This window comes from Aquila chrysaetos, chromosome 12 (assembly GCF_900496995.4).
Source record: "Aquila chrysaetos chrysaetos chromosome 12, bAquChr1.4, whole genome shotgun sequence".
NCBI lineage: Eukaryota > Metazoa > Chordata > Aves > Accipitriformes > Accipitridae > Aquila > Aquila chrysaetos.
The window spans coordinates 31,640,867-31,662,491 of NC_044015.1; the positions used below are offsets into that span (position 1 = coordinate 31,640,867).

General features: G+C 50.2%; 2 protein-coding genes and 3 non-coding genes across 10 annotated transcripts in view; 4 read left to right on the plus strand and 1 right to left on the minus strand.

Moving 5' to 3' along the window:
- On the plus strand, positions 1–19,028 carry ARMH1 (armadillo like helical domain containing 1). 3 transcript variants are annotated; one of them, XM_030033277.2, is made up of 13 exons: positions 1–141; positions 1,069–1,168; positions 3,453–3,670; positions 4,043–4,111; positions 4,632–4,798; positions 5,636–5,832; positions 5,999–6,083; positions 8,992–9,114; positions 9,669–9,741; positions 10,748–10,877; positions 12,890–12,967; positions 13,758–13,863; positions 18,004–19,028. In XM_030033277.2, the coding sequence occupies exons 3-13, from the start codon at positions 3,465–3,467 to the stop codon at positions 18,015–18,017; spliced, it is 1,248 nt and encodes a 415-aa protein (XP_029889137.1). In that variant the 5' UTR covers positions 1–141; positions 1,069–1,168; positions 3,453–3,464; the 3' UTR covers positions 18,018–19,028. The 3 variants fall into 3 exon arrangements, with proteins under 3 accessions (XP_029889137.1, XP_029889136.1, XP_029889134.1); XM_030033276.2 differs by lacking the exon at positions 18,004–19,028 and adding an exon at positions 14,068–14,293; XM_030033274.2 differs by lacking the exons at positions 13,758–13,863; positions 18,004–19,028 and having other exon boundaries at positions 12,890–13,751.
- LOC115349704 lies at positions 6,483–6,597 on the plus strand. The gene has a single exon (XR_003926200.1). It is a non-coding gene; the product is annotated as a U5 spliceosomal RNA (small nuclear RNA).
- On the plus strand, positions 7,534–7,648 carry LOC115349728. The gene has a single exon (XR_003926224.1). It is a non-coding gene; the product is annotated as a U5 spliceosomal RNA (small nuclear RNA).
- Positions 8,706–8,820, plus strand: LOC115349715. Its single transcript, XR_003926211.1, has one exon. It is a non-coding gene; the product is annotated as a U5 spliceosomal RNA (small nuclear RNA).
- Positions 14,770–21,625, minus strand: part of KIF2C (kinesin family member 2C) — a 19,227-nt gene continuing 12,371 nt past the window's right edge. For all 4 annotated transcript variants that reach the window (XM_030033271.2, XM_030033270.2, XM_030033273.2 and 1 more), the window contains 7 exons: positions 20,104–20,308; positions 19,535–19,645; positions 18,964–19,031; positions 17,265–17,367; positions 17,071–17,187; positions 16,582–16,708; positions 14,770–15,263 (listed from right to left, as the gene is read on the minus strand). In XM_030033271.2, the coding sequence (XP_029889131.1) occupies positions 15,187–15,263; positions 16,582–16,708; positions 17,071–17,187; positions 17,265–17,367; positions 18,964–19,031; positions 19,535–19,645; positions 20,104–20,308 (808 nt within the window). In that variant the 3' untranslated portion in view covers positions 14,770–15,186. The remainder of the gene's footprint in view (positions 15,264–16,581; positions 16,709–17,070; positions 17,188–17,264; positions 17,368–18,963; positions 19,032–19,534; positions 19,646–20,103; positions 20,309–21,625) is intronic.

The following is a 21,625-nucleotide window of genomic DNA, read 5'->3' on the forward strand; positions in this document are numbered from 1 at the left end:
CCGGCTGGGCGCCCGGCCCACTGGTGGGGGAAACTGGCCCACCCATTGGGCCGGGGGGGGGGGGGGGGGAGCAAAGGCGAGCCGCTATTGGTTCGGCTACGGTGTCAGTTATCCTGCGGGGTATCCGCCCCCTGGGGGAAGGTGAGAGGGAGTGAGGGGCTGAGGCGGGCGCTGCGGTTGGGGGGTTATAGGACCTGGGGGGGGGGGGGGGGGTCGGGATGAGGGGAATTGTAGGGCTTGGAGTGGGGGTCGCATTCAGGGGGGCTGGGGGATAAGGTGGGCTTGGGGGCTGAGGGGGGTTGTTGGTCCTGAGCTGGGTGTTTGGGTCCGGGAGGCCGGAGGCAGGGGCTGGGGTGGGCACTGGGGTCAGGGAGCGTGTGAGGGACTGTAGGGCCTGGGGTGGGTTTTGGGGTGTGGGGGAGCACAGGGCCTGTGATTGGACGGGATCAGGCCTGGTGGGATGGTTGGGCCTAGGGCAGGGAATGTTGAGGTTGCAGTGGATTAGGGGTGTAGGAGCTGGGAGGGACGTCGGGGTCTGCAGGGCCTGGCTGGGCATGAGGGGAGTGCAGGGGCTAGGTTTGGGGTTGTGGCTGGGCTTAACAGTGGGGCTGGGAGGCAGGACATGTAGGTGAGAGAGGGGCTAGTGGGACTATGGGTCGATAGGGGCTGGGTAGAAGACATTGGGGTACACTGAGGAAGGTGCATTGTGTGTGAGGACAGTTGTGGGGGACCTGAGTTATGCCAGGGGAGGATGAAACCTCCTAGGGAAACAGAAGCTCTAAGTTTTGCTTGAGGCTGGGCACAACCTTGATGTTGCAAGATGCAAAGGTAACACCAAGTCACCATCACTCTGTCCTTCCACCGAGTCCAAGGCTATCAGTCCCTGGCACCTCACACTCAGACTGAGGCTGACGTAGCAGCAGTCTGCCTTTTGATCTCAATCTGATGATTTAGCAGCACTCTGGATGTAAAGAACTGCTGAATTGCCAGAGCCAGTTCCTAAATCACTTGTGTTTTTCTTGGCAGGAATAAAGCACTGCCCTGACCCAGCCTTGTTTTGATTATTAGGTCCAATGGACTGGGGTGGCAGCCCAGCACAGTTGAGAGCAGAGTTTGAAGCCGACAAATAGGAGTTACGAGCTGATGCTAGCACTGACAAAAAACTCAGGCAAGTCATTTAACTTCCCCGTGTCTGTATGTTCCCATATGTAAGCTGGTCATAATAAAAATACTCAAGTACATTTTCAGGGTACTTTGCAATGTCGGCTTAAATATTACTACGTCAGCAGATGCTGTTATTATAGCAGCCAGGGACAGATACCGCTGTATCCTCAGAAGCCTCGTGTGATCATTGTTTCAAACTCTTCTCTTTTTTTTCGCCGTTGATTCATAGGCAAGCCCTTTGTATCACTAAAATCCTCACGTCCAGGGGCTGGTGCTGGTACTTCTGAATAGCGGGGGGTTACTGCAGCTTTATAATAAAAATAGGATAGCATTACACCACCAGCATCTTAAACATAAATATGGAAACGTTAATTTAGAATCAATTTTGGGATGTTTCAGACTGTAAAGTTCTTTTAACTAGATCTCTGTTGAGGACAGAGGAGCACTTTATGGGACTGTAAATTTCATGCAAACAGTCTCTGTGAAATACAGATTCCCCCTACACACTAGCTGTTCTTTCAATATCAATCATATGCCTTGCAAGTAATGTTTCACAAATATTCTGTAAATCACAGGAAAATGCTCGCAATAATGTGAAATATGACTTTCACTTGACTGTTTCACCAGAGGCCCCTAACAGGCCATTCTCCTGTCAGCACTAACATTTGTTATGGCTAATAACATTTTCAATCACAACTATTTTGGGAAAATGGATTTATTTTAAACCTGCTTCCCCGCAAAGGAGATCCTGAAAACGCCCTGCCAAGGACACAGACTCCTTACAGAGCACAGACCGTTAATTCCCAAATGAAATTTCATCTCATCTTAATTCTCAAATGTTGTTTCTTAGCCAGCTTTTTGAAGACTTTGTTTGTTTGTTTTCAGGCAGAGGTACATGTTCACCTCTTGGTCATTGTTTTCAGTCTAGTTCAGATAATAGCAATAGAAAGTTACTTTTGAGCAGGTATCTTGGGAATATTCTGGAACCAGTTTGGAATTTTCCTCCAGATTCTAGGAGAAAAGGCTTAAGAACTTTGTAGATAGGAAATTGGTAATCTTAGCAACTTGTATTACATTGAAGGAAACTTCTTATTCTGAAACCCAAAGATTTTGTGTCATTTTAACTTTTTTTCTCTTAAACCACACTTTAAATAAAATATTAAATGGTGCTTTTCTTATGTAGAAAGGCCAAGAACTATATTAGACAAGGCATGAATTCCTTTCCTATCCTCAGGCTTGCTGATACAGCTTGATGGAGGACAACACACCTGTGTTAATGCAGCTGTCTGTGACCTTGTCCCTCTTTCTGCATCTGTGTATGTACACAGATACTGATGTTTAACTGTGAGGCTCCTTGAGATTGGCCAAACGCATACATGTCAGTGGAATTCTCACCTACCTGAATGAACAGAGAGCTTAATCCTCTGACGTTTTATCCCCCTACTAAGTGCACCTTCACATTTGTCAAGCTGGAATAGGGGATATCGTACTGAGCTAAAAGTGTGCCAAAGAAATTTGGCAAAATACAGCTTGCTTTATTTAACACCTGTGTGAAGGGATGGAAGGAAGTGCTGGCAAGGGATGTTTCTGGAGCTTCTGTCTTCTTGCCTATAGTTCTTATAATTTCAGGTTTTCTTAGATTGTTTAAAAACATGCCATAGAAATTAGATAAGAAAAAAACAGAGCAGATGTCTGTCATTCCAAAGAGTCCCAAAGCGCTCTCCCGCTGCCAAGGCCAAGCATATCTTCCTGGAGTGGACGTGGGCCCTGTCCAAATGACTATCGCTCCATCATGTGAGTGAGGGCATGCTGCGCTGCTGTGCTAACAGGCATTTACAGCCCCCTTGACCCTGTCACTCCCCATAAATCCATACCTATTTGTGCTCTCATTTCACCCTATTTATTCTCTGGCAGGTCAGATATGAGATGCAGTGTTCATATCATGAGGCTAGCGAGAAACCAAGGCTGGGGTAATGGGTAACATCAAAATGACTTTATTAACAGAGCAGAGAAGAGAGCTCCTGTGGTGAAGCCACCTGCCCTGGAAAATAATCTGAAGTCTGTCACAGATTCATTGTGCAGCTTCAGACACACCAGGAACTCTCCTTTTGCTTCAATTTTCCTATCTATGAAATGAGTATAAAGGAAAATGAGATTAAATTAATGGCTAGTAAGTATTTTAATATTATTTGCCAGAGATTTTAAATGTGATTCTGGTGGTAATTCCTTGGTACAGACTTCTTCTATCTTCAAAGCCCTTTTTTAACTTCTTTCTCACTTTTCTCTAGGCAGAAGAGATCATGACTTCTGTCAAAGAGCAGGAAGCCATCAGGAAGCTCATGGTTTTCTTGCAGGAATGGGATAGTGCCCACAAAGTTGCTCGAAGCCGCATCCTGGACAACTTCATTGAAAGCAACGATGGCAAGACAGAACCAGAGCTGGAGCTGGAGTTCTCCCAGGGAGCCAGCTTGTTTCTGGCTCGCCTAACTGCATGGCTCAGGATGTCGTATCTGTTTCCTTGGACAGCTGGAGGTGGTGTGTGGTAGTGGGATGGAGAGGAAGGCAAAGTTCTCTACCAAAAATTTGTTTAAAGAATCAGCTTCTGTATGGAGACATCCATATCCAGCCATGTTCTACAGGGTTCAAAAAAAGCCTGCTATCTAAAGGTGGAACTGAAGGGAAAGCCATGTAACCTGTCTCTCAGGGACCTAGAACTAGTGGTTTTTCTCATATTGGGATGAGCATGCTGCCTCTGCCTGTCTGTGACAGGAAGGTCCATGCTTTCTTGCAGAGTACCCAGTTCAGACCTCCAGACTGTCAAAGGCAGCCTGGGGACACCATGATGGTCTGTAAATCTCTCCTTAGCCTTGTCAAACAGCTACATGTACAGCACGTGCCTTGACAAGCTGCTCAAGTCCATTGGCATCTTCCTATCTGCTGCAAGTGGGTGAGTATAGAATGTCACTGTGTGAGAGGTGCCATGGGGAAGGCACACAAGGATGAGGGGGAGAGCCGATAAAGAAAATAACAACTCCTTGGCCGTCTTTTGCGAGGGCTGTGTAAGCATTTCAGGCAAGGCAGGCCCCAGTGAGGCTTGTGGTAGGAATTTCAAATGCTCTCAAAACCAAATCCATTGCTTGTGCATGTCTCCAGAGCCACCGGCTCACTGGCACAATGCGGAAGGAGCGTGGTGAGAGTCTGAGTGCAGAGACAGGGCCTTCTCTGCCTGTGGTTCAATATCTGAAATGTAGCACAGGGTAAAATAGGAGCTGGTGACCTGCTGGCAGCAAAGCACGCTGCCAGCAGGCATCTGCCTTTGCGCTCCAGGCTGAGCCTCCTTGTGTTCCCTGCCCAGGCACCTGCTGCAGCGAGGCAGGACGTGATGGTTCCCAGGAGCATGTGCTGACAGAGGAAGATGGGCTCCAAGGCAGGTGACACTTTTGGCTTTGTTCCCCCTATCCTTGCAGACGCAGATACCTTATTGAATTTCTGGAGATTGGAGGTGTCTTGATTCTCCTGGAAATGCTAGGGCTGAACCACCTGAAAGAAGAGGACAAAAGGGAGTCTGTAAAGCTGCTGCAGCTCGTCGCAGACGCTGGCAGGAAGTATAAGGAGCTCATTTGTGAAAGCTACGGTAGGTAGCATGTCCATCCGTGCTTTTTGCTAATGCAGGCAAAGATGTTGTCCCTGACCTCTGGCCACTGGGGCTGCTTGCCTCGCTGAACCACTCCCTTCCCTCCACCTGCCGGATGGCAGATTGCCGCAGCATTTCTCTGGCTGGAAGGAGTTCAGAGTCTCAGCTATTGTTGAGTGGTTGCATTTCATCCCCTCTCAGTTTTTAATGAGCTCGCTTTCTTTACAGTCATTTCTTTTGATGCAATATTGCTATCCTGCTGGTTGCAACTGCTCCAGTTAAAACCACAAAACAGTTTCCATTCTTACCTGCAGTGTTCACCTACTGCAGACTTTCCCAGACTTCCCCTTTGGGGATGGGAGGGTTTTGCAGCCTGTATCTTTTGAAAGAGCATTACAACATTTTTTTCTCCTGTTTTTTTCTCCTGGGCAGTGGAAGCCAAGCCCCATTAGATATTCTGTAGTTCAGATTACGTTGTCTGAGGCTATGGGGCGATACCTGCCATCACAGCTTCCTCCAAGAGAGATGAAGTGGCAGGATCAGCAGAGGGATCCTTAGCAGCACTGTTGGCATCCTGGTGCCGGACTCTCTGCTTCTGTAAACACCCACAGAAGGGCCTTGGCCACGTACTCCAGCTGAGAATTTTGCCAACTGGTTTTCCAGTTGGTGCTGTGGCTCCTGACAAGGACAAAGAACTTTTTTCCTGGCTTCCGTTCGTCGAGCCAACCTTTGAGTGGGATGTAATGCTGGGTTCTCTCGGGGGTGAGACTGAAACGGCTGAGATGGGTGACCCAGACTCATCCAGGCACACGACTTGGCATCTCTTTCTCTGCACAGGGGTGCGATCCCTTACTGAGTTCTTGGCCACTTCCAACTCAGCAGAGGCTCAAGAAGATGTGCAGGTTCTGCTGGAGTCTTTGGGCCGCAGCAATCCCAAGTACCAGAATCAAGTCTACAAAGGCCTCATTGCTGTTCTGCCGTGCACCTCCCCCCGCGCCCAGCAGCTGGCTCTGCAGACGCTCGGGGGCATGCAGGTGGGCAGCGGGCCTCGCTGGGGGCAAAAGGGCAGCATTAGCTTCCCTGTCCCGTGCCGGTCTCCCTGGCGTTGGGGGCTACAGTGGGCAGCCCCAGTGCCTGGAAGAGGACAACCCAGACTACTCTGTGAAGACTGTCCCTGTCACTCTGCCCTTTTTTCCCCAGGACGTGGTGGGAGAGGTGCCCTCTGTCCTTGTGGAGCCCGTGCTGGGCGTGCTGTGCTCCGTGCACCTGGAAGTCCAGTATGAAGGTAGAACCAGTCGAGCCACCCTGGGCAGTGGCTGAGGGGGCCAGCGGCAGGCTGGGGCTGGCCTGGGCAAGTGAGGTGGGGGCATAGGGAAGGGCGGTGGGGCGGAGGGCCCCCGGGACTACGGCCGTGCTCGGCGCTGCGGGCCGTGGGCGCCTCATTAGCAGCGGCTCATTAGCATTCGTCTTATTTGCATACCCAGGGTGCACCGCGGTGCAGCCCCGGTAATGTTGTCCGTATCCGTAGCTCCCGCCGGGCCGCTGGGGTCCGGGCGCGGGGCCGTGCCTGTGTGCGCCGCCGGGTGGGAGGGGGGCGAACCGGGGCGGCGGGGACCGGGCAGGGGTCGCCGTGTCCTGCGGAGGGACAACCGGGGGTGGCGTGTCCGCGGGGAGAGCTGTTGGTATACTCTGGTTTCTCTTCAGATCGTATAAATCTTTCGCCTTTTACTAAAGATTTCCGTGGAGAGGAACAGGCACGAGTGTCGAAGAATTTTTTGAGGCTCCATTTCGGTGGAGCTGCCCTTTATTTAGTTAAAAACAGAACAAAGCACGGCGTCTACGAAAGCCGACGCAAGTAAAACTTTAGCGAAGTGCGACCGGTGGAGCTAACTGCCGCCCGGCCCGGCTGACGGCAGCGGGGGATCTATTACTCGGGCCTGTTCGCACCGACCCTAGCCCCGCCGGGGGCGGCCGCCTCGCTACCCGTGTCTGGTCAAAAGAGGAGCGGGCGGGGGGGCCTCGGGCCGCCCCTTGTCCCGGGCCGGGCGGTGCAGCGGGGCCGCTGCCGGGCGGCGGTTCGGGCTCCGGGAGAAGCGGTTCGCCGGGGCCCGGCCCCGCAGAGCTGTCCCCGGCGCTCCAGCCCCGCCCGGGCCGCCGCTCTTGGCGCCGCGGGGCTCCTGGGCGGGCCCAGCCGCTACCGCCCGGGGCTCGGCGCCGTGCGCGGGGCTCGGCCGCCTCCCCCCTCGCCGCCGAGCTCCGGTCCGCAGCGGCGGGGGGGGGCGTACGGCGGCCTCTCCCGGAGCCGAGCCGAGCCGAGCCGAGCCGGGCGCCGCGGGGTCCCTGCCCGCTTCCGCTCGCTGTCCCCGGCCGCCCCGCTCCGTTCCGTTCCGCCCCGGCCCGGCCACCCGGTTCCCTACCGGGCGCCGCCCCGGCCCCGCCCCGCGCTGCCTCCCCTCCCGCCGGGGGCGGGGCGGGCCGCCTCATTAGCATGCGGCTCATCAGCGCGGCTCCGATTAGCATACCCGTGGTGCAGCGCGGGTGGGCGCCGTGCCGGCCCCGCTGGACACCGCCGCCCCGAGCCGGCGTGGCCGGCGGGCTGGGGCCGAGCCGGGGGTGCCGGTAGCCGCGGGGGCTGGTGTCGGGCCGGGTGGTGCGGCGGGGTTCGGCTGAGGGTCGGCGTGTGCTGTGGGGCGGCAGCCGGCGGCGGGCAGGTGGGCGGGGGGAGGTTGGAGGTTATACTCTGGTTTCTCTTCAGATCGCATAAATCTTTCGCCTTTTACTAAAGATTTCCGTGGAGAGGAACAGGCACGAGTGTCGAGGAATTTTTTGAGGCTCCATTTCCGTGGAGCTATCTTTTGTGTGGTTAAATGTAGAACAAGTGGTGGGGAAGGGGAGGTAATGATTTGGGTGGTAGTTTGCCGTGTTGCCGTGCGGGTGGTAGGAAGGCCAACCCTCGCGGTTTCGGTGGGGGGGAGATGTGCACCGGCAGATCGGCGGCACAGAGCTGACCTCCCGCCTCGGGCTCGTCCGTGCCGCTGTTACCGAAATCTGGAATAAAACTGTTTTAACACCCATGTGACGTTAAGAAGCAGGCATTTCGTTTATTGCAGCGCTGGGGACACGGGGGATCGCTCCTCCAAGGTATCAAAATCCATCGGTTTTTATAGACTTTTTCTGTCAGGTCATTGTTACATAAGCTCTTTACATAAAAATGCACACTATGCTCGCTCTTAAATTTAACCTTTATAATGATTTGTCCTTTGATTATATAATCTTATCAATATTCTTATTTAAAAACAATCGTTGGTCAATTTCACTTAGCCCTACTGATTAGAACCTTTGATACTCAAATCGAGATGGGAAGGGTAAGGGGGTTACGGTGTCCATGACGGTTTCCTTAGTTTCTTAAGACAAAACATAGAAAACCCAGTAACTTCCTGGTGAGGTTTCTCTGGTTGGCTATTTCAAACTTTAACAATGTTGAGGTTCCTACAGTCACACATAACACAGTTCCTAAAGTTTCTATGGCTACATTTCAAACTTAACAATCCTATACATTATGCTTCACAACTTTACTTCTTAATCAAACCTAACTCTTCTACGTGATTAAATTTTGATTTCTTCATCAGAGTATTTGCAACACCGCCCCCGCCCGCTCTTGCCACCGCCTTATTAGCATTCGGCTGCTTTGCATACCCAGGATGCTCCGCGGCCCAGCCCCGGCCCCGCCGGTGCTCGCCGCCGCCGCCGGCCGGTCCGAGCTGTTCGGGTCGGCGCGGCTGTGCGCCCGCGGCGGGGCCGGGGGTCGCGGGGCCGGGAGCGGGGGGGGTGGGCGGGCGTCCGTCCGTCGCCTTGGCTTGTGGGGCGTGGGGCAGGCGTGTCGTGTGCCAGGGGCGGAGTAAATGCCATACTCTGGTTTCTCTTCAGATCGTATAAATCTTTCGCCTTTTACTAAAGATTTCCGTGGAGAGGAACAGGCACGAGTGTCGAGAAATTTTTTGAGGCTCCATTTCCGTGGAGCTGTTCTTCATTTAGTTAAAAACAGAATGATCTTATTAGCGGTTGGTGATACTGTTACTTGGTACGTTTGTTGTCGTTCGCAGTTTCTAGAGCTCACGTCGTTCCGTATCTCCACAAACGCGTCTGAAATGCAAGTAAGTCTCAGTGCTAACAGCCACTCCCGTCTTCTCCAGCCATCCAGCTGCTGAAGGCCCTCATGGCCCACGAGGTCCGGCCAGCCCTGCTGAAGGGCCTGGTTGCATTACTGACGCCACGCAGGAAGAAAGCATTTACCTTCTGCGATGAGACCACCAAAGGTAAAAGAGCTGACCATGGTCTCTGAGTACACAGCAGGCCATGGCCTGCCAGGACAACCAGGGAGGTGTTTCTCCCAAGCTCCCTTGTCTCCTCCTGCAAGGCTCAGCCATCGCCCTGACTCCTACTGGAGGAGGTGCAGGGGGCTGCCCCTTGAGGCGAGGGACACTCCAGCAAGGGCTGCCCGGGTCGAGGCAGTGCTTGCCTGCAGCACTAACCCTAGCGTGCAGGCCTCCAGAGACCTGCTGAGGTCTGCTGGGCAAGGACGTTGAACAGTTCCAGCCCCAGGTGTTTCCTCCCCCCGACTCAGCAGAGCAGGCCGCAGTGGCCCAGGCTCTCTGAGCTGTGGCTGTGCTGCCATGGACATCACACGCACAGATCCTCACAGGGTACTACATATGATAGATACATAGCCACAGGATTTCCCTGATGGGTGTTTCCTGAGAAAACAACATCCTCCTTTTATGCTAGCAGTGTAACTCCACCTACCCTCCCTTCTAACATCTGAGAAGCGTTTCAAAGCATCACTCTCACCTTCCTAATGTTCCTTATGCAGGTCCAACAGCACTTCGCCTGAGGGAGCCCGTGCTGGTGTACATTCAGCAGGCAGCTGCCGCAAAAGCCATTGGGTAAGAAACTCTGGAGGAAAATCTACAGGAGCATAAAAGGGACTTTAGAAAAGTGGCTTCCTTTGGGTAGGAAAGGACTGGGATGTTCCTCCCAGGAAGCATTGACCCGTTCACCTCTGGCACTGCTCTCTAAGTACCCCAGCTCTGCTAAGACTCTTTGTACTAGACTGTTCAGAGATGGGGGTGTATTCAGGAATAGGGTAGAGCCACTGCCTGCAGGTAGCAGTGCTCAGACCCTCCCTGCTACTGACTCTGGAGCTGGCTTGAAGTTTTATTTATAGGGATATGTGGAATCCCATCTGCTCCGGCCCTGTGTGCCTTCACAGTGTCTCCTTTATGGCTAGGCCTGGTAGCAATGTATGCATCCTGCCACAGCACAGGGCTGAAGGGTGCTATATTGCTCATGGCCACTGTATTCTCCACATAGCTGGAAGCCACAGCAAGCAGTGAAACACTGTTATTTAACATCAGCCACCCAATGGAAGAATCTAGTGCCTCTGACTGACCGCAGAATCCTTGAGGAAATTCAGCTGCGTGTGCTAAAATTGGTTCATTCAGTTCATTCAGAATTTCCTGCAATGTCCACAAGGTAGTGCTATCAGAACACTTTTCCTGCAAAAGCAGATGACGGAAAGCGGTTGGTGGATGGGGAGACATACTAAAGTGTCCTCCAGGGATGTGCTCACAGAAGTAATGGTAGTGATGTTTGAGTCCTGGGGTTTTTGTGGTCACAAAAGAAACTTGCTAGACTTTAATACACACCAGGAAGCTCCTGCCAATCGTTAAACAACTGGTTCTCAGCAAGCTCACATGTTAAATGATTGCTAATCCCATGCACAGCCAAACATTTCTTGTTTATTTTGAGACTTTCCTGTCTGTTGGTGCCACTAAGGTTGGGTGGGAACACATCATTTTCCATTGGGCTTGCACCAAGAGGCCCAGACTCAATTTGTTGCGTGCTTCTTCCCCCGTATGGGGTAGGGGCTGATGGCTTATCTCATTGCAGTGTATTAGCCAAGGAGTCAGCAGAAGTGGCTGAAGAACTGATCCAGCTGAAAGTGGTACATGGCTTGATGGTTGCTGTGGGGAACCTGGATCATGTGGCCAGCCAGAGACATGCCAGCATCTCCCTGGAGGTAAGCATGGTGGTACATGGCAGCGGACATCATAGCACAGGGTCTGCTCCCAGTGCACCTGAGCAGAAAGGCTCCTTACACTGGGTGGTTTTTTTTCCCTAATGAGGTGGGTTGACCCTGGCTGAATGCCAGGTGCCCACCAGAGCTGTTCTATCACTCCCCCCTCCTCAGCTGGACAGGGGAGAGAAAATATAACAAAGGGCTCATGGGTCAAGATGAGGACAGAAGAGATCACTCACCATTTACCATGACGGGCAAAACAGACTCAACGTGGGGAAAATTAACTCAATTTATTACCAATCAACCAGAGTAGGGTAATGAGAAATAAAACCAAATCTTAAAACATCTTCCCCCCACCCCACCCTTCTTCATGGGCACAACTTCACTCCCAAATTCTCTACCTACCCCCCCAGCAGTGCAGGGGGACGGGGAACGGGGTTTACGGTCAGTTCATCACACATTATTTCTGCCGCTTCATCCTCCTCAGGGGCAGGACCCATCACACTCTTCCCCTGCTCCAGCGTGTGGTCCCTCCCACAGGAGACAGTCCTCCACGAACTTCTCCAATGTGGGTCCTTCCCACGGGCTGCAGTTCTTCACAAACTGCTCCAGCATGCGTCCCTTCCACAGCGTGCAGTCCTTCAGAAGCACACTGCTCCAGTGTGGGTCCCCCATGGGGTCACAAGTCCTGCCAGAAAACCTGCTCTGTGGGCTCCTCTCTCCACAGATCCCGCAGGTCCTGCCAGGAGCCTGCTCCAGCACAGGCTTCCCATGGGGTCACAGCCTCCTTTGGGCACCCACCTGCTCCGGCGTGGGGTCCTCCCCAGGCTGCAGGTGGATATCTGCTCCACCGTGGACCATCATGGGCTGCAGGGGGACAACCTGCCTCACCACGGTCTTCCCCATGGGGTGCAGGGGAATCTCTGCTCCGGTGCCTGGAGCATCTCCTCCCCCTCCTTCTTCACTGACCTTGGTATCTGCAGGGTTGTTTGTCTTACATGTCCTCACTCCTCTCTCCAGCTGCCGTTTCTGTCTGTCCCAGCAACTTCTTTTCCTTCTTAAATATGTTGTTACAGAGCCGCTACCACTATTGCTGATTGGCTTGGCCTTGGCCGGCAGCAGGTCCATCATAGAGCCAGCTGGTATTGGCTCTGTTGGACACAGGGGAAGCTTCCAGCAACTTCTCACAGAAGCCACCTCCATAACGCTCCCCACCCTGCTACCAAAACCTTGCCACACAAACCCAATACACCTAAGCACAGCAGATAGAGGCTTATTCACAAAGGCAGGAGTGACACTTGCTTCAGGAAAGAGCTGTATTTCCCCTCCTGTCTGCCTCCCTCCTGCCACCCACCACACAGAGTGCTGGGAAGCCAACGTTGGCCCTCGCACCTCTGTTCTACCCCCAGGCTTGCTGTGGGTAGCAAGCACAGACAAAGCTAAGAGGCTAACCAAGACAATTTGCCTGAAGCAAGACACTAGCACAGAATTACAAGCAGCCTATTTTTTCCTGCTCGTGCTGGGTAAAGAACTTTGGCCTGCCTCAGCACAGCACTCTGCCTGCGTAACAGTCACAAGGGAAGGACCATGCTGTCAGTTGATGGGAAGGGCTGAATGAGTGATAGCTGAGAACCAGGCTGCTCAGGGTGAAAGAGGGTTTACAAACCTACCTGGTAATGCAGAGGGTCAGTGCACCCTTCCTCTGAGCAGGCACCGACAGCAGAGGAGGATGAACTCCCTGGCAACTACTGCACTGCCATCATTTCACTGAAACACCCTCCCTTCTCTTGTCAATGAAGGTGGGAACTGGCACTGGGGGAGAGCAGGGACCCACAATTTTCTCTTGATGCGTTCATGAAGTCCCAGCAGTAACACTGTCACTAAAGGAGGTGGGTCAGGGACTCACTGGTATGTGGCACAGGTTATATGGAGCCACATCATCCATGCAGCTCTACCCTCTATGCACACACTCACATCCCTTCTCCTTACACACCAACTCTGTTCTGTTGCAGTATTTTGTCCATACATTTCCCTTTGTGGAGGAGTGCGTAAAGAAGGCACTAGGACACACACTGTTCCAGCACTTTATGGTAAGCCTGCCTCCCTTATGGGGTTTATTAGTTGCCCTAGGACCTTGGTCTGTTTTGCAGGGATGTAGGGACTGGATTTCTTTTCACAAGAAATCCAATCTTACACGAGAGCCCAGAAATAAACAAAGCCACCCTTTGAGAAGCATTCACTTTCAGTCTCAGTATTCAGGAAGATAATTGTTCTGACTCAGCCCCAAGACAGAGCAAGGAGGGATCTCAGACTACTGCTACTTCTGTGACAGTGGGAATGTGATGTCAGAAATGTGAGCTGAAGGGCCATTGAAGCAAGAGGTGACCTGAGCTCCTCCAAATCAGGACTTTCCTGACTCTAGCTCTATATCCTCCTAATGGATATACAGATTAGTAAGCAATGCTAGGTCCAGTGAGGGAAGGTGGAACAAACAAGAGGCAACATTTTTTTCCTTGCACTCCGGCCCATCCTCCTTCACCCTAAGACACCAGGCAAGGCTGGATAATCCAAGTATAATAAAGTAACATCTGAAGTGGAACAGGACTGCCTTGCTTTAGTCCAAACTCAGTAGGGCATAACAGCCCTTTTACTCTGGATGTGCCATCTTAATGTGATGCAGGCAGAGCCTAGGTACAAGTCAGCTTTGACAGTTCAGAGGCCCTTAGAGCACTCAGCCCCACCAGTACCTAAACTGTTGATCACAAAGTGCCCCAGCTGTAGGGGAGGATCCTGTCTGGGTTGAATAATCCCATCTCTAGCTGCTTGTCACTGCTTGCCCACATCCCATTAACGTCCTAACTCTTTTGCTGCCTTTTCCAGGACAGTCCTGAGATGTGGTACACAAAAATGGATCCAGTCCAGGCTGAAGAACTGGCCTCCAATATAGTAGACATCCCCGGAGACATGGCAAGGATGCAGTCCAGAGGTATGTGCAGAGCTGGGAGCACAGTCACTTAAATTACATCCTTTACTTTCAGGGGTAGAAGGCAGCTCAGGAAGTAGGAGACTAGGGTGGGGGTCTAGGGAAAAAGGGAGTAACAGTAAAAGGATCCCTTTGTAATCTGATGTTTGTGTAGCTGCATCCTGTGTTGCTGGACCCAGAGCTCACAGGCCTGTTTTGTCTTTTCAGAGACAAGCCCTGGACTGAGCTGAACAAACAGAAAACAGAGGGCAGCAACACATGCTTCCTATCTGTCTTCCCCCACCCTGCCCCTCTGCCTGCTCCTTCCCAGAGGACAGGTTGCATGGGGCCACCTGGACCCAGGTTGCACACAAGGGCCATGGCAGCACCTCGCTGCACCTGAGCCGTGGCGAGCTTTGCACTTCTGCCCTCAAATACAGATCTTGCTGGGCTACTGAACGTGTGTATTTTAATGCAGCATGTTAGCCACAGGAAATATATGTGAAAAAATGTGAAGTAACATCCTGGGGCTACCTTCAAAGCCTAAGTAAACCCCAATGGTACAAGGGAGTCTCACAGGGCCCCTCCTACTTACCTGATGTCATAAGAGCTGAACCACTCACTACACGCTGAGCTTTGCTCAGGTGCAGGGTAGGTACACTCTAAACCAGGTTCCCCCTTGGTAGGCAAGTTCTAGCCAGCAGGATCTCAAAATTAAGAGACAAAATTTATTTTGAGTGATTTTTATGGACACATTACAAGTGTAAAGACTTTAAAAAGAAACTTCATCCAAGAAATCAGCCTATCTCTACAACACCAGGCAGTCTTTAGGGGCTGTTAGACTTTACCAAAATCAGCAAGAAATATATTTTATAGAGATAGAAGATAATTAAATCCAGGAACATTTATTTATCAAACTTCTTAAAATACTGGTTTTTTTTTTTTACAGTTACATATAGTCCACTTTCTTTCTAGAAAAGCCAGACTTGCAACAGTTTTGCAATGTTGCAAGCACATCTGGAAAGGTTATATGTACACTAGAAAACTATACATGTGTATCTAGTTCTATTAGAGGAGACCATTGTCATTAGCAAAGGGCCAGATGCTAGACACATCTAGCAGACTCTCAGGTCCCCCTCCCCAAGCCTTGCAGGGGGTGTGTTTCTATCACTCTGCTGAGTACCCCGATACCAGGCCATGAAGAGAGAGAGGCTGCCATGTTCACTGCCCTCAGGCACAAGTGATCTGCAGACGCTCTACCACATTTAAAATAGGAGTTGCACAAACCACTGACAAACATGCAAGACATACAGAAGACTGCTTGTGAACCAGGTTTTGCTGTATTTACTAAGGCCTCTGCCGCCTCATCTGCTTGCTGGCTTGCTCCTCCAGTTGCATGGCAGCTCCCAGGGCATCCAACGTTTCTGTGAAGGAAGACAGTAACAGGGTGACTGACCTGGAAACTGAACTCCGCAGCCCAGCTGTCCCCCTCAGCAGAGCTCTGCAAGGGCCACAGAGGAAAGTGAACTGGGCAAGAACTGCTCAGCCAACATCAAATCCTGCCTGGTCCCACAAAGCTCTTCAGCTGTACTTGTTTATTTCTACTCATCAACAGCTTCAAGCCTGCAGTTTGCAGTTCAAATGAGATACCACTAATCCAACCATCCCAGAGGGCCAGATTTCACTGGCCTATAAGGCAGAGAGGGTAGCAGGGCATTTACTCTTACTGTCTTGTCACCACCCCTCCATGGTGAATGGAGGGATACAGCTATCAGGCTGCATTTGAGGTGGGAGGACAGTCAGGGCTGTTTAAGAAAAAAAGTCACTGTTTCATGTTAACAGTTCACTTTGATGCCACAATTTTCAGCCTCATTAAAATAAAGCCTCACAGCCCTGTTTTGGAGGCAAAGACTATGCCAGCTGTAATGGCTCAAGTAGCAACCAAAGTCCAAGTTATTGCAACAGTGGCAGAAAAGTAACAGTTACCAGTGTAGCTTCCCCTGTCCAAGTCAGGCAGCCTATGTACCCAGCACTCTGTTGCCATTTGTCAGCCAAGTTCCTACATCTGCCTTGCTGCCTCTCTACCACCACTTCAACCAGCATGGTCCAAAGGCAGGCAGGCAGTGCTCAAGGAACAGGCAGCCGACATCCTCCTGTACAGAGCTGGGAAGTCTCCAAACTGGGTCAGAACTGCACAGTTGGAGGGATTTTGTTGCACATACAGTAATACCCTATACAAAGGCAAAGGCATGCCAAACGCAGGTGCTGGCAGACATGGCATCTGAGTATATATCTGGCAGACCCTTGTTATAAGTGGATAGGTATCCAGGCCTGATATCCATGAAAACAGGAGTGGAAACAGTGGGCACACCCCTAAGAATCCCTAGAACGTGGCAGTGGGACCTGTTTCTCAAATTCTGGTTTTTGGCCAAGGCAAAAGGTAAACTATATAACCAACTAGCCAAACATACTTCAGCTCATCTGCTCTTGGTGGATGTTGCATTCTGCTCAAGGGAAGGCAGTTTTATATGGCAGGTGCAAAGCAAATGGAAGTTACTAGCCAAAATTTTACTTTGGAAAGTGCAGACAATAGGACATCTCAGATCTGTCCCTACGATCACCTAGGAAAGTGATCCAAACTGTAAGCTATGCAGAAGGACTGGGTGCTCAAACCCCCACAGGTATACTGGTGTTAAAAAAAACATTAGCGACAGCGCTAGTCAGAGACAGGCACTAACATACCTCTGACACTAAGGAGTTTTCTTGAGCTTGCCTCAACAAAGTCCTTAGCTCTGCTCAAAAAGGTCTCAAGATCGTAGTCTGGTTGCTCCGTGATTCCCAAGAGGTAGTCAAGTTCAGTCATCATTCTCTATATTTACAAGGATAACAGTGATGAGAAATTGACTTTCTGGAAATTCAATTAGTTTCTTCAAATCTGGCACTTAGAGCTAAGCTTCTACAGACCAGTACCAGTCAGTGCTCATTAGCAGCAAGTAGAGGTTGCTAGTTGGAGGGGAAGGGGGACCAGCTGGCCACAAGCACTGAAATGCCCCAGTTTAACCAGTAGGGCAGGAAACGACAGGAAAAAGTTAGCAGTGAGGATAAAGTACCACCACTGACAGCATCTTGCAGTACAGCCCACAGCCTACCCAGCAGCACTTGGCTCAGACAAGGCAAGGTGCTATCAACATGTAGAAGGCAGCCTGGGCTGGGCTTGCCTCTTCCACATACCTGTCTCAGTTCTCTAAGCTGTTCTACAACCTTCTCCTCTCGTTCACTAATTTGACTCATAGCCTCACGAAAGTTGAACATGTGGGGAGAGATATCTTCCTCCTCATCCTTGGAGAGCTGCAAGAAACAGCCCAAGTAAGAACAGCAAGTTGTTCCCAGCTTTAAGATCTGTTCAGTCCATGACACACACATACATTGTGACCTGAGCCTTCTCCACTGGTCTCTGTTTCCTCATTCTCAGTCTCCATCTGATTCTGTGTTTCACCACCTCCATTATGAGGGCTGAGCTCTTTCACTCTGCAACAAGAAGATTTGTCGCTCAAACTCTTCTTCCAGCAGTTTTTGGGCTACAGCATCACAAAACAGCTACTGCAATCAATCAGTGCTCAGCAAGAAACATTCATCTACACTTAAGTTGCACATTACCACCCCTAGAACAAGCTCACAGGGGCAGAAACCCCAGAGGGCTGTGGGAAGGAAAGCTGAGAGATGTTTGTCTCCATGCCCAATCTAGGACCTCTCCTGGAGGGAAATGTCCAAGTACACAATGCTAATTGCCAGCAATGCCTTTCACAGAAGCTGTCTTCCACATGTCAGCTTGGTCTGTCATGACCAACTAAGAGAACTTAGTATGGAAAGAAAAGGAGTAAAACTGATTTTTCACAGAGACCCACTGTGCCAGAATAGGTCTATAAGGATAAAAGCCATGGCTGATGACATGATACTAGAGGTAGATGTCAGATACCAGCTGGGCATTTAATTCCAGTTACTAGCATCAGCTTCATATTTCCAGTGAGTTTCAGCCTAATACCTACTTTCTTATAGCTTGAACTTCCCTTGTGCACTGGCTAAGAACCCAATGGGCCCAAGTCAGGACTGGAATCTTACTGAAGCACAGCAAGTCAGATGTTGCATTTTGTCCTGTACTTTCAGGTGAGCAGGAATGACTTCCACGCGAAGAAAAAAAATGTAACTTCAATCCGAACCAAAGCTGGGAATCTGTCAAGATTCAGTGTTTCCAAATGCTTATGACATGTATTACCATAAATCCTTTCAGAGAGCGGAGTGCTTTCCAGGAAGGAACCAAGCAGCCTTTTGTGAACTAAATGAAGGAAAGCTACCAAACCTGAAATGTGCAATTGTCATCTTGTTAACCTATGGCAAAAGTCAGTCATCTTTTTACTTGTCACCTCATTGGAGAGGTGTAGAAGCATGTAAAGCAGAGACCAGGAGGCACTCACTGCTCTGTCACAGGGGTTCCAGATATCAGCAAAACCCCCAGGGAAACCTGGGACTCAGTCCCTGCATATCTACCTTACCCTGCAGGTACCCAAGGTCAGCCATGGGGCACTCAAAACACACACTCCCACCCTCTGCTTCGAGGCATTTGAGTTCTCCAGGTCCTTCAGATTTTGCGCAAAGTCCCCAAGGTGCCATACCCTAATTAGTTCATATCAAAGTCCATCAAGAACACCAAGTGTTTTGTGTCATCTGTAGGGCCATGTCAGGGACACATTCTTGGCACACCACTTACAGATGAGACCCAAAGTACTACAAAAAGTAAAAGGCACAGGTGTTGTCATTCAGGACAGAGTAAACTCCCTACAAAAAAAAAAAAAAACCAAAACACCACACAAGACAGGGCAGCTTGAAGTCTAGCATGAGAGACTCCTCTGAGGAAAGACAACATTAATCACAGAGTTTAATCTCTATTATGTCTCACAGAGAACACCCAGGCTAGTTTCATAAGACAGCTCTAAGATAATGTGTTCCTAACAACCAACCTCCAAATTGCTGTTACAGGCAATGACAAGAAAACTTTTGGTCAGAGTAAAAGCAGCCAAAACACCTTCTGCAACAAGAGTAGAATCCCCAGGTCAGAAAGGCCATTACCTGTCAGCGTATCTCAGTGTGTTTAAGGTGTATTCACATGAACTCATGCCTGGAGAAATCATTGCTATCTGCAAACAGAACAAAATACCTCAGTGACTCCCACATCTGACTTTTGCTCATGTTAATGGTCCTACACGTCTCACCAGGCAGCTGGGACATGTTAGAGCAAAGGGTCAGAGTTGAGACATTCTGTCAAGGCCATTTTTCTTTATAGCTTCTGTGGAACATGCCAGTGGCCCTGTATCCAGCTTTCCACTGGCTTTGTATACACTCACTGTGCTGGACCCTCCACAGTCAGCAAAGCCCTTTGGGAGCACACCAGGCTCTACCGTAGATTCACTGTATGAAAGTGACTTCTGCAGCCCTGCTTCTACTGGGGCTGGACATAGCTCACCAGTTTTTGATCTCAGTCACCATGGGTGAGTGGAGGAGGAAACTGTAAGACTTTTTGCTGAGAACTGAAGATTTCTGACTTCAAAGTCCCCTCACACTAGAAGAGCAGCATGCAGCTGTTTGGTCAAATTGCAGAACCCATAAGCAGTGTGTATGTTTGTGTCATGCACATACTCACCATACAGGTCCTTGAGTTTGTTCCTATGAAAGAGTCTCTTAGCACCTGGGTCAGCTTGCTTTCCCGGAAAGGGGTATGAGATTTGTTCTGCCCTAAAGCTCGGATACATTCCTAAGAAAAGACAAGTCTTGTAAATGCAATATCTGCATCTCTTCTCTAACAGCTCTGCAAGCTATCAACCACCACTTGCTGGTAAACCCAACAGTCTGGAGAATGGTCATCTCTTGCTCTGTAAGTACTTCATAGCCTTTTAAATATACTCCAGGTATTTGAGTGTCACAGAACAGCTGGTATATCCATCATATGTAAAAAAAATTTAAAAAAAAAAAGACAACCTGAATGAAGCTTGAAATGGCTGTACCAGCACCTGGCCTGACAAGACTGCACTGCTTTCCTGGAAACATTCTAAATGGAAGTATACACCATTTTCAGGGTTGTTAACATACCAAACTAGGATCTATTTGGCTGTTCTTTTCCCTTGCACTGGGAAGAAACAAAACAGATAACCCCAGAGTTGAACAGAATCCATGTGTTGATTAGCACTATCTGCTCCCAGAGCTATAGCTCACCTTCAAAGCCAGCAAGCTCTTATTGATTTCTGCACCTTCCATTCGTGTCTGCCGATCAGCGCTAGATGTGTCTGCACCCCTCTCATTTCCTGCCAGATCCACCAAGGAAAATTTGCCAAGCAGTTTCCCTCTTCGGCGTAGTATGATTTGGAAGCAGGCGTGTGACCGTGAAGAGCTAGCATTTGCAAAAGTCTGCCCAGATGTCCTACAGCAAAGACGAAAACAAGCCTTAGAACTGTGTCACAGAAGACACAACAGGTCCCAACAGCACTAGACAAGACCTGCAGCCATTAAGATGTTTAACCTCCTCAGTTTTATCCCACACGTTAATACCTCAAGCTTGCATGAATTATGGAATTACCTCTGATATGAGAGCACAGAAGGACTAGTGTGAGGAGTATGAACCTGCACCCCAGTTATAAAGGTTTAAGACTATTTAATCTGCCTGGCTCAACTCAGCCAGCCTACACAGGAATGCCTTTCTGACTGCTAATGCCTTGCATGCATTTGGAGCTGGAAGACATACCTTTAGAACTGCATCTACCTGCCTCAGAGCAGGCCACATGTCATTCTCCTTAATGCAACTGCCATTACACAGTAAGCTCAGCCAAGCTCCCCACTAAACAGCTTTAGTTGTGCTAGCACATTAGTCATGTTAAATCCCCTTCTCTAGCCAAGCTAGCTTGGCACTTTACCTCTGCTGTGCAACTGCACCTGCCCCATCACTGCAAGGCACAGGCTGGAGTCTTATAAGTTACGATAAACCTCTCTGTGACCTTTGCTGTCAGTTATTCTCTGAGAAGGCTGGCAGGCTCGCTGTCCCACCTGCGTCCCTACTGCTGCGGGAAAGGGAGGGAGGTTGTCCTAAAGTGAGGCAGGAGTCTGAAATGTTAAACAGTTCTTGGCTGAACTGTCAGCCAAAAAAGCATGCAGAGCAGAGTGCTGAATGAGCTTTCAGTATGTGCATATCTGCACATGCAGTGTAATACAGAAGCCAAGGAGTTCTCATTTGCCTGGTAATGTTTCCATAGCAGTTGCAACTTAACCGAGACAGATAAGACATGGTAATACAGATTTTGGCTCCCGATTAAATACACCAGTATGATGGTAGTGTTGCCCCAACCACAGCCTTCCTGCCAGGATGATGAGCCAAGCCTATGGCTGTCCCTTGGCACCTGCTCTCAAGGATTCTTTAGTCAAGATCCCTGAATGACATGTAGCATTTTTATTGCCATTGGAATACCTCGTCTGGCCTGCAGTTGGGCCAAAGCATTTTTGCAACTGTAGGTTGATGCCAGCTGCTCTTCCTTGATCTTGCAAGCCCAGGAGCTACTTGTGCTCCTGTAAACTAGCTGATACTTCTAGAAAGCAGCCAGACTGTTCAGTTTGGCTGTGGCACCAGGGCAGCAATCTCCTCATGTGAATAGTTTCTCTCTTCTTGGAGTTACATGAGGACATATGAACCATGAACTCTGACCTTCTCTATGGAAGGCAGGCTAAACCCATCCCTGCTAGCCCTTTA

Bases quoted from the DNA above. Each gene is read 5' to 3' on its own strand.
- ARMH1 (XM_030033274.2), top strand. From the start codon at position 3,465: ATGACTTCTGTCAAAGAGCAGGAAGCCATCAGGAAGCTCATGGTTTTC. The intron at 4,112-4,631 runs GTGAGTATAGAA...CTATCCTTGCAG, and splicing joins TTCCTATCTGCTGCAAGTGG to ACGCAGATACCTTATTGAAT. The intron at 10,878-12,889 runs GTAAGCATGGTG...GTTCTGTTGCAG, and splicing joins ATGCCAGCATCTCCCTGGAG to TATTTTGTCCATACATTTCC.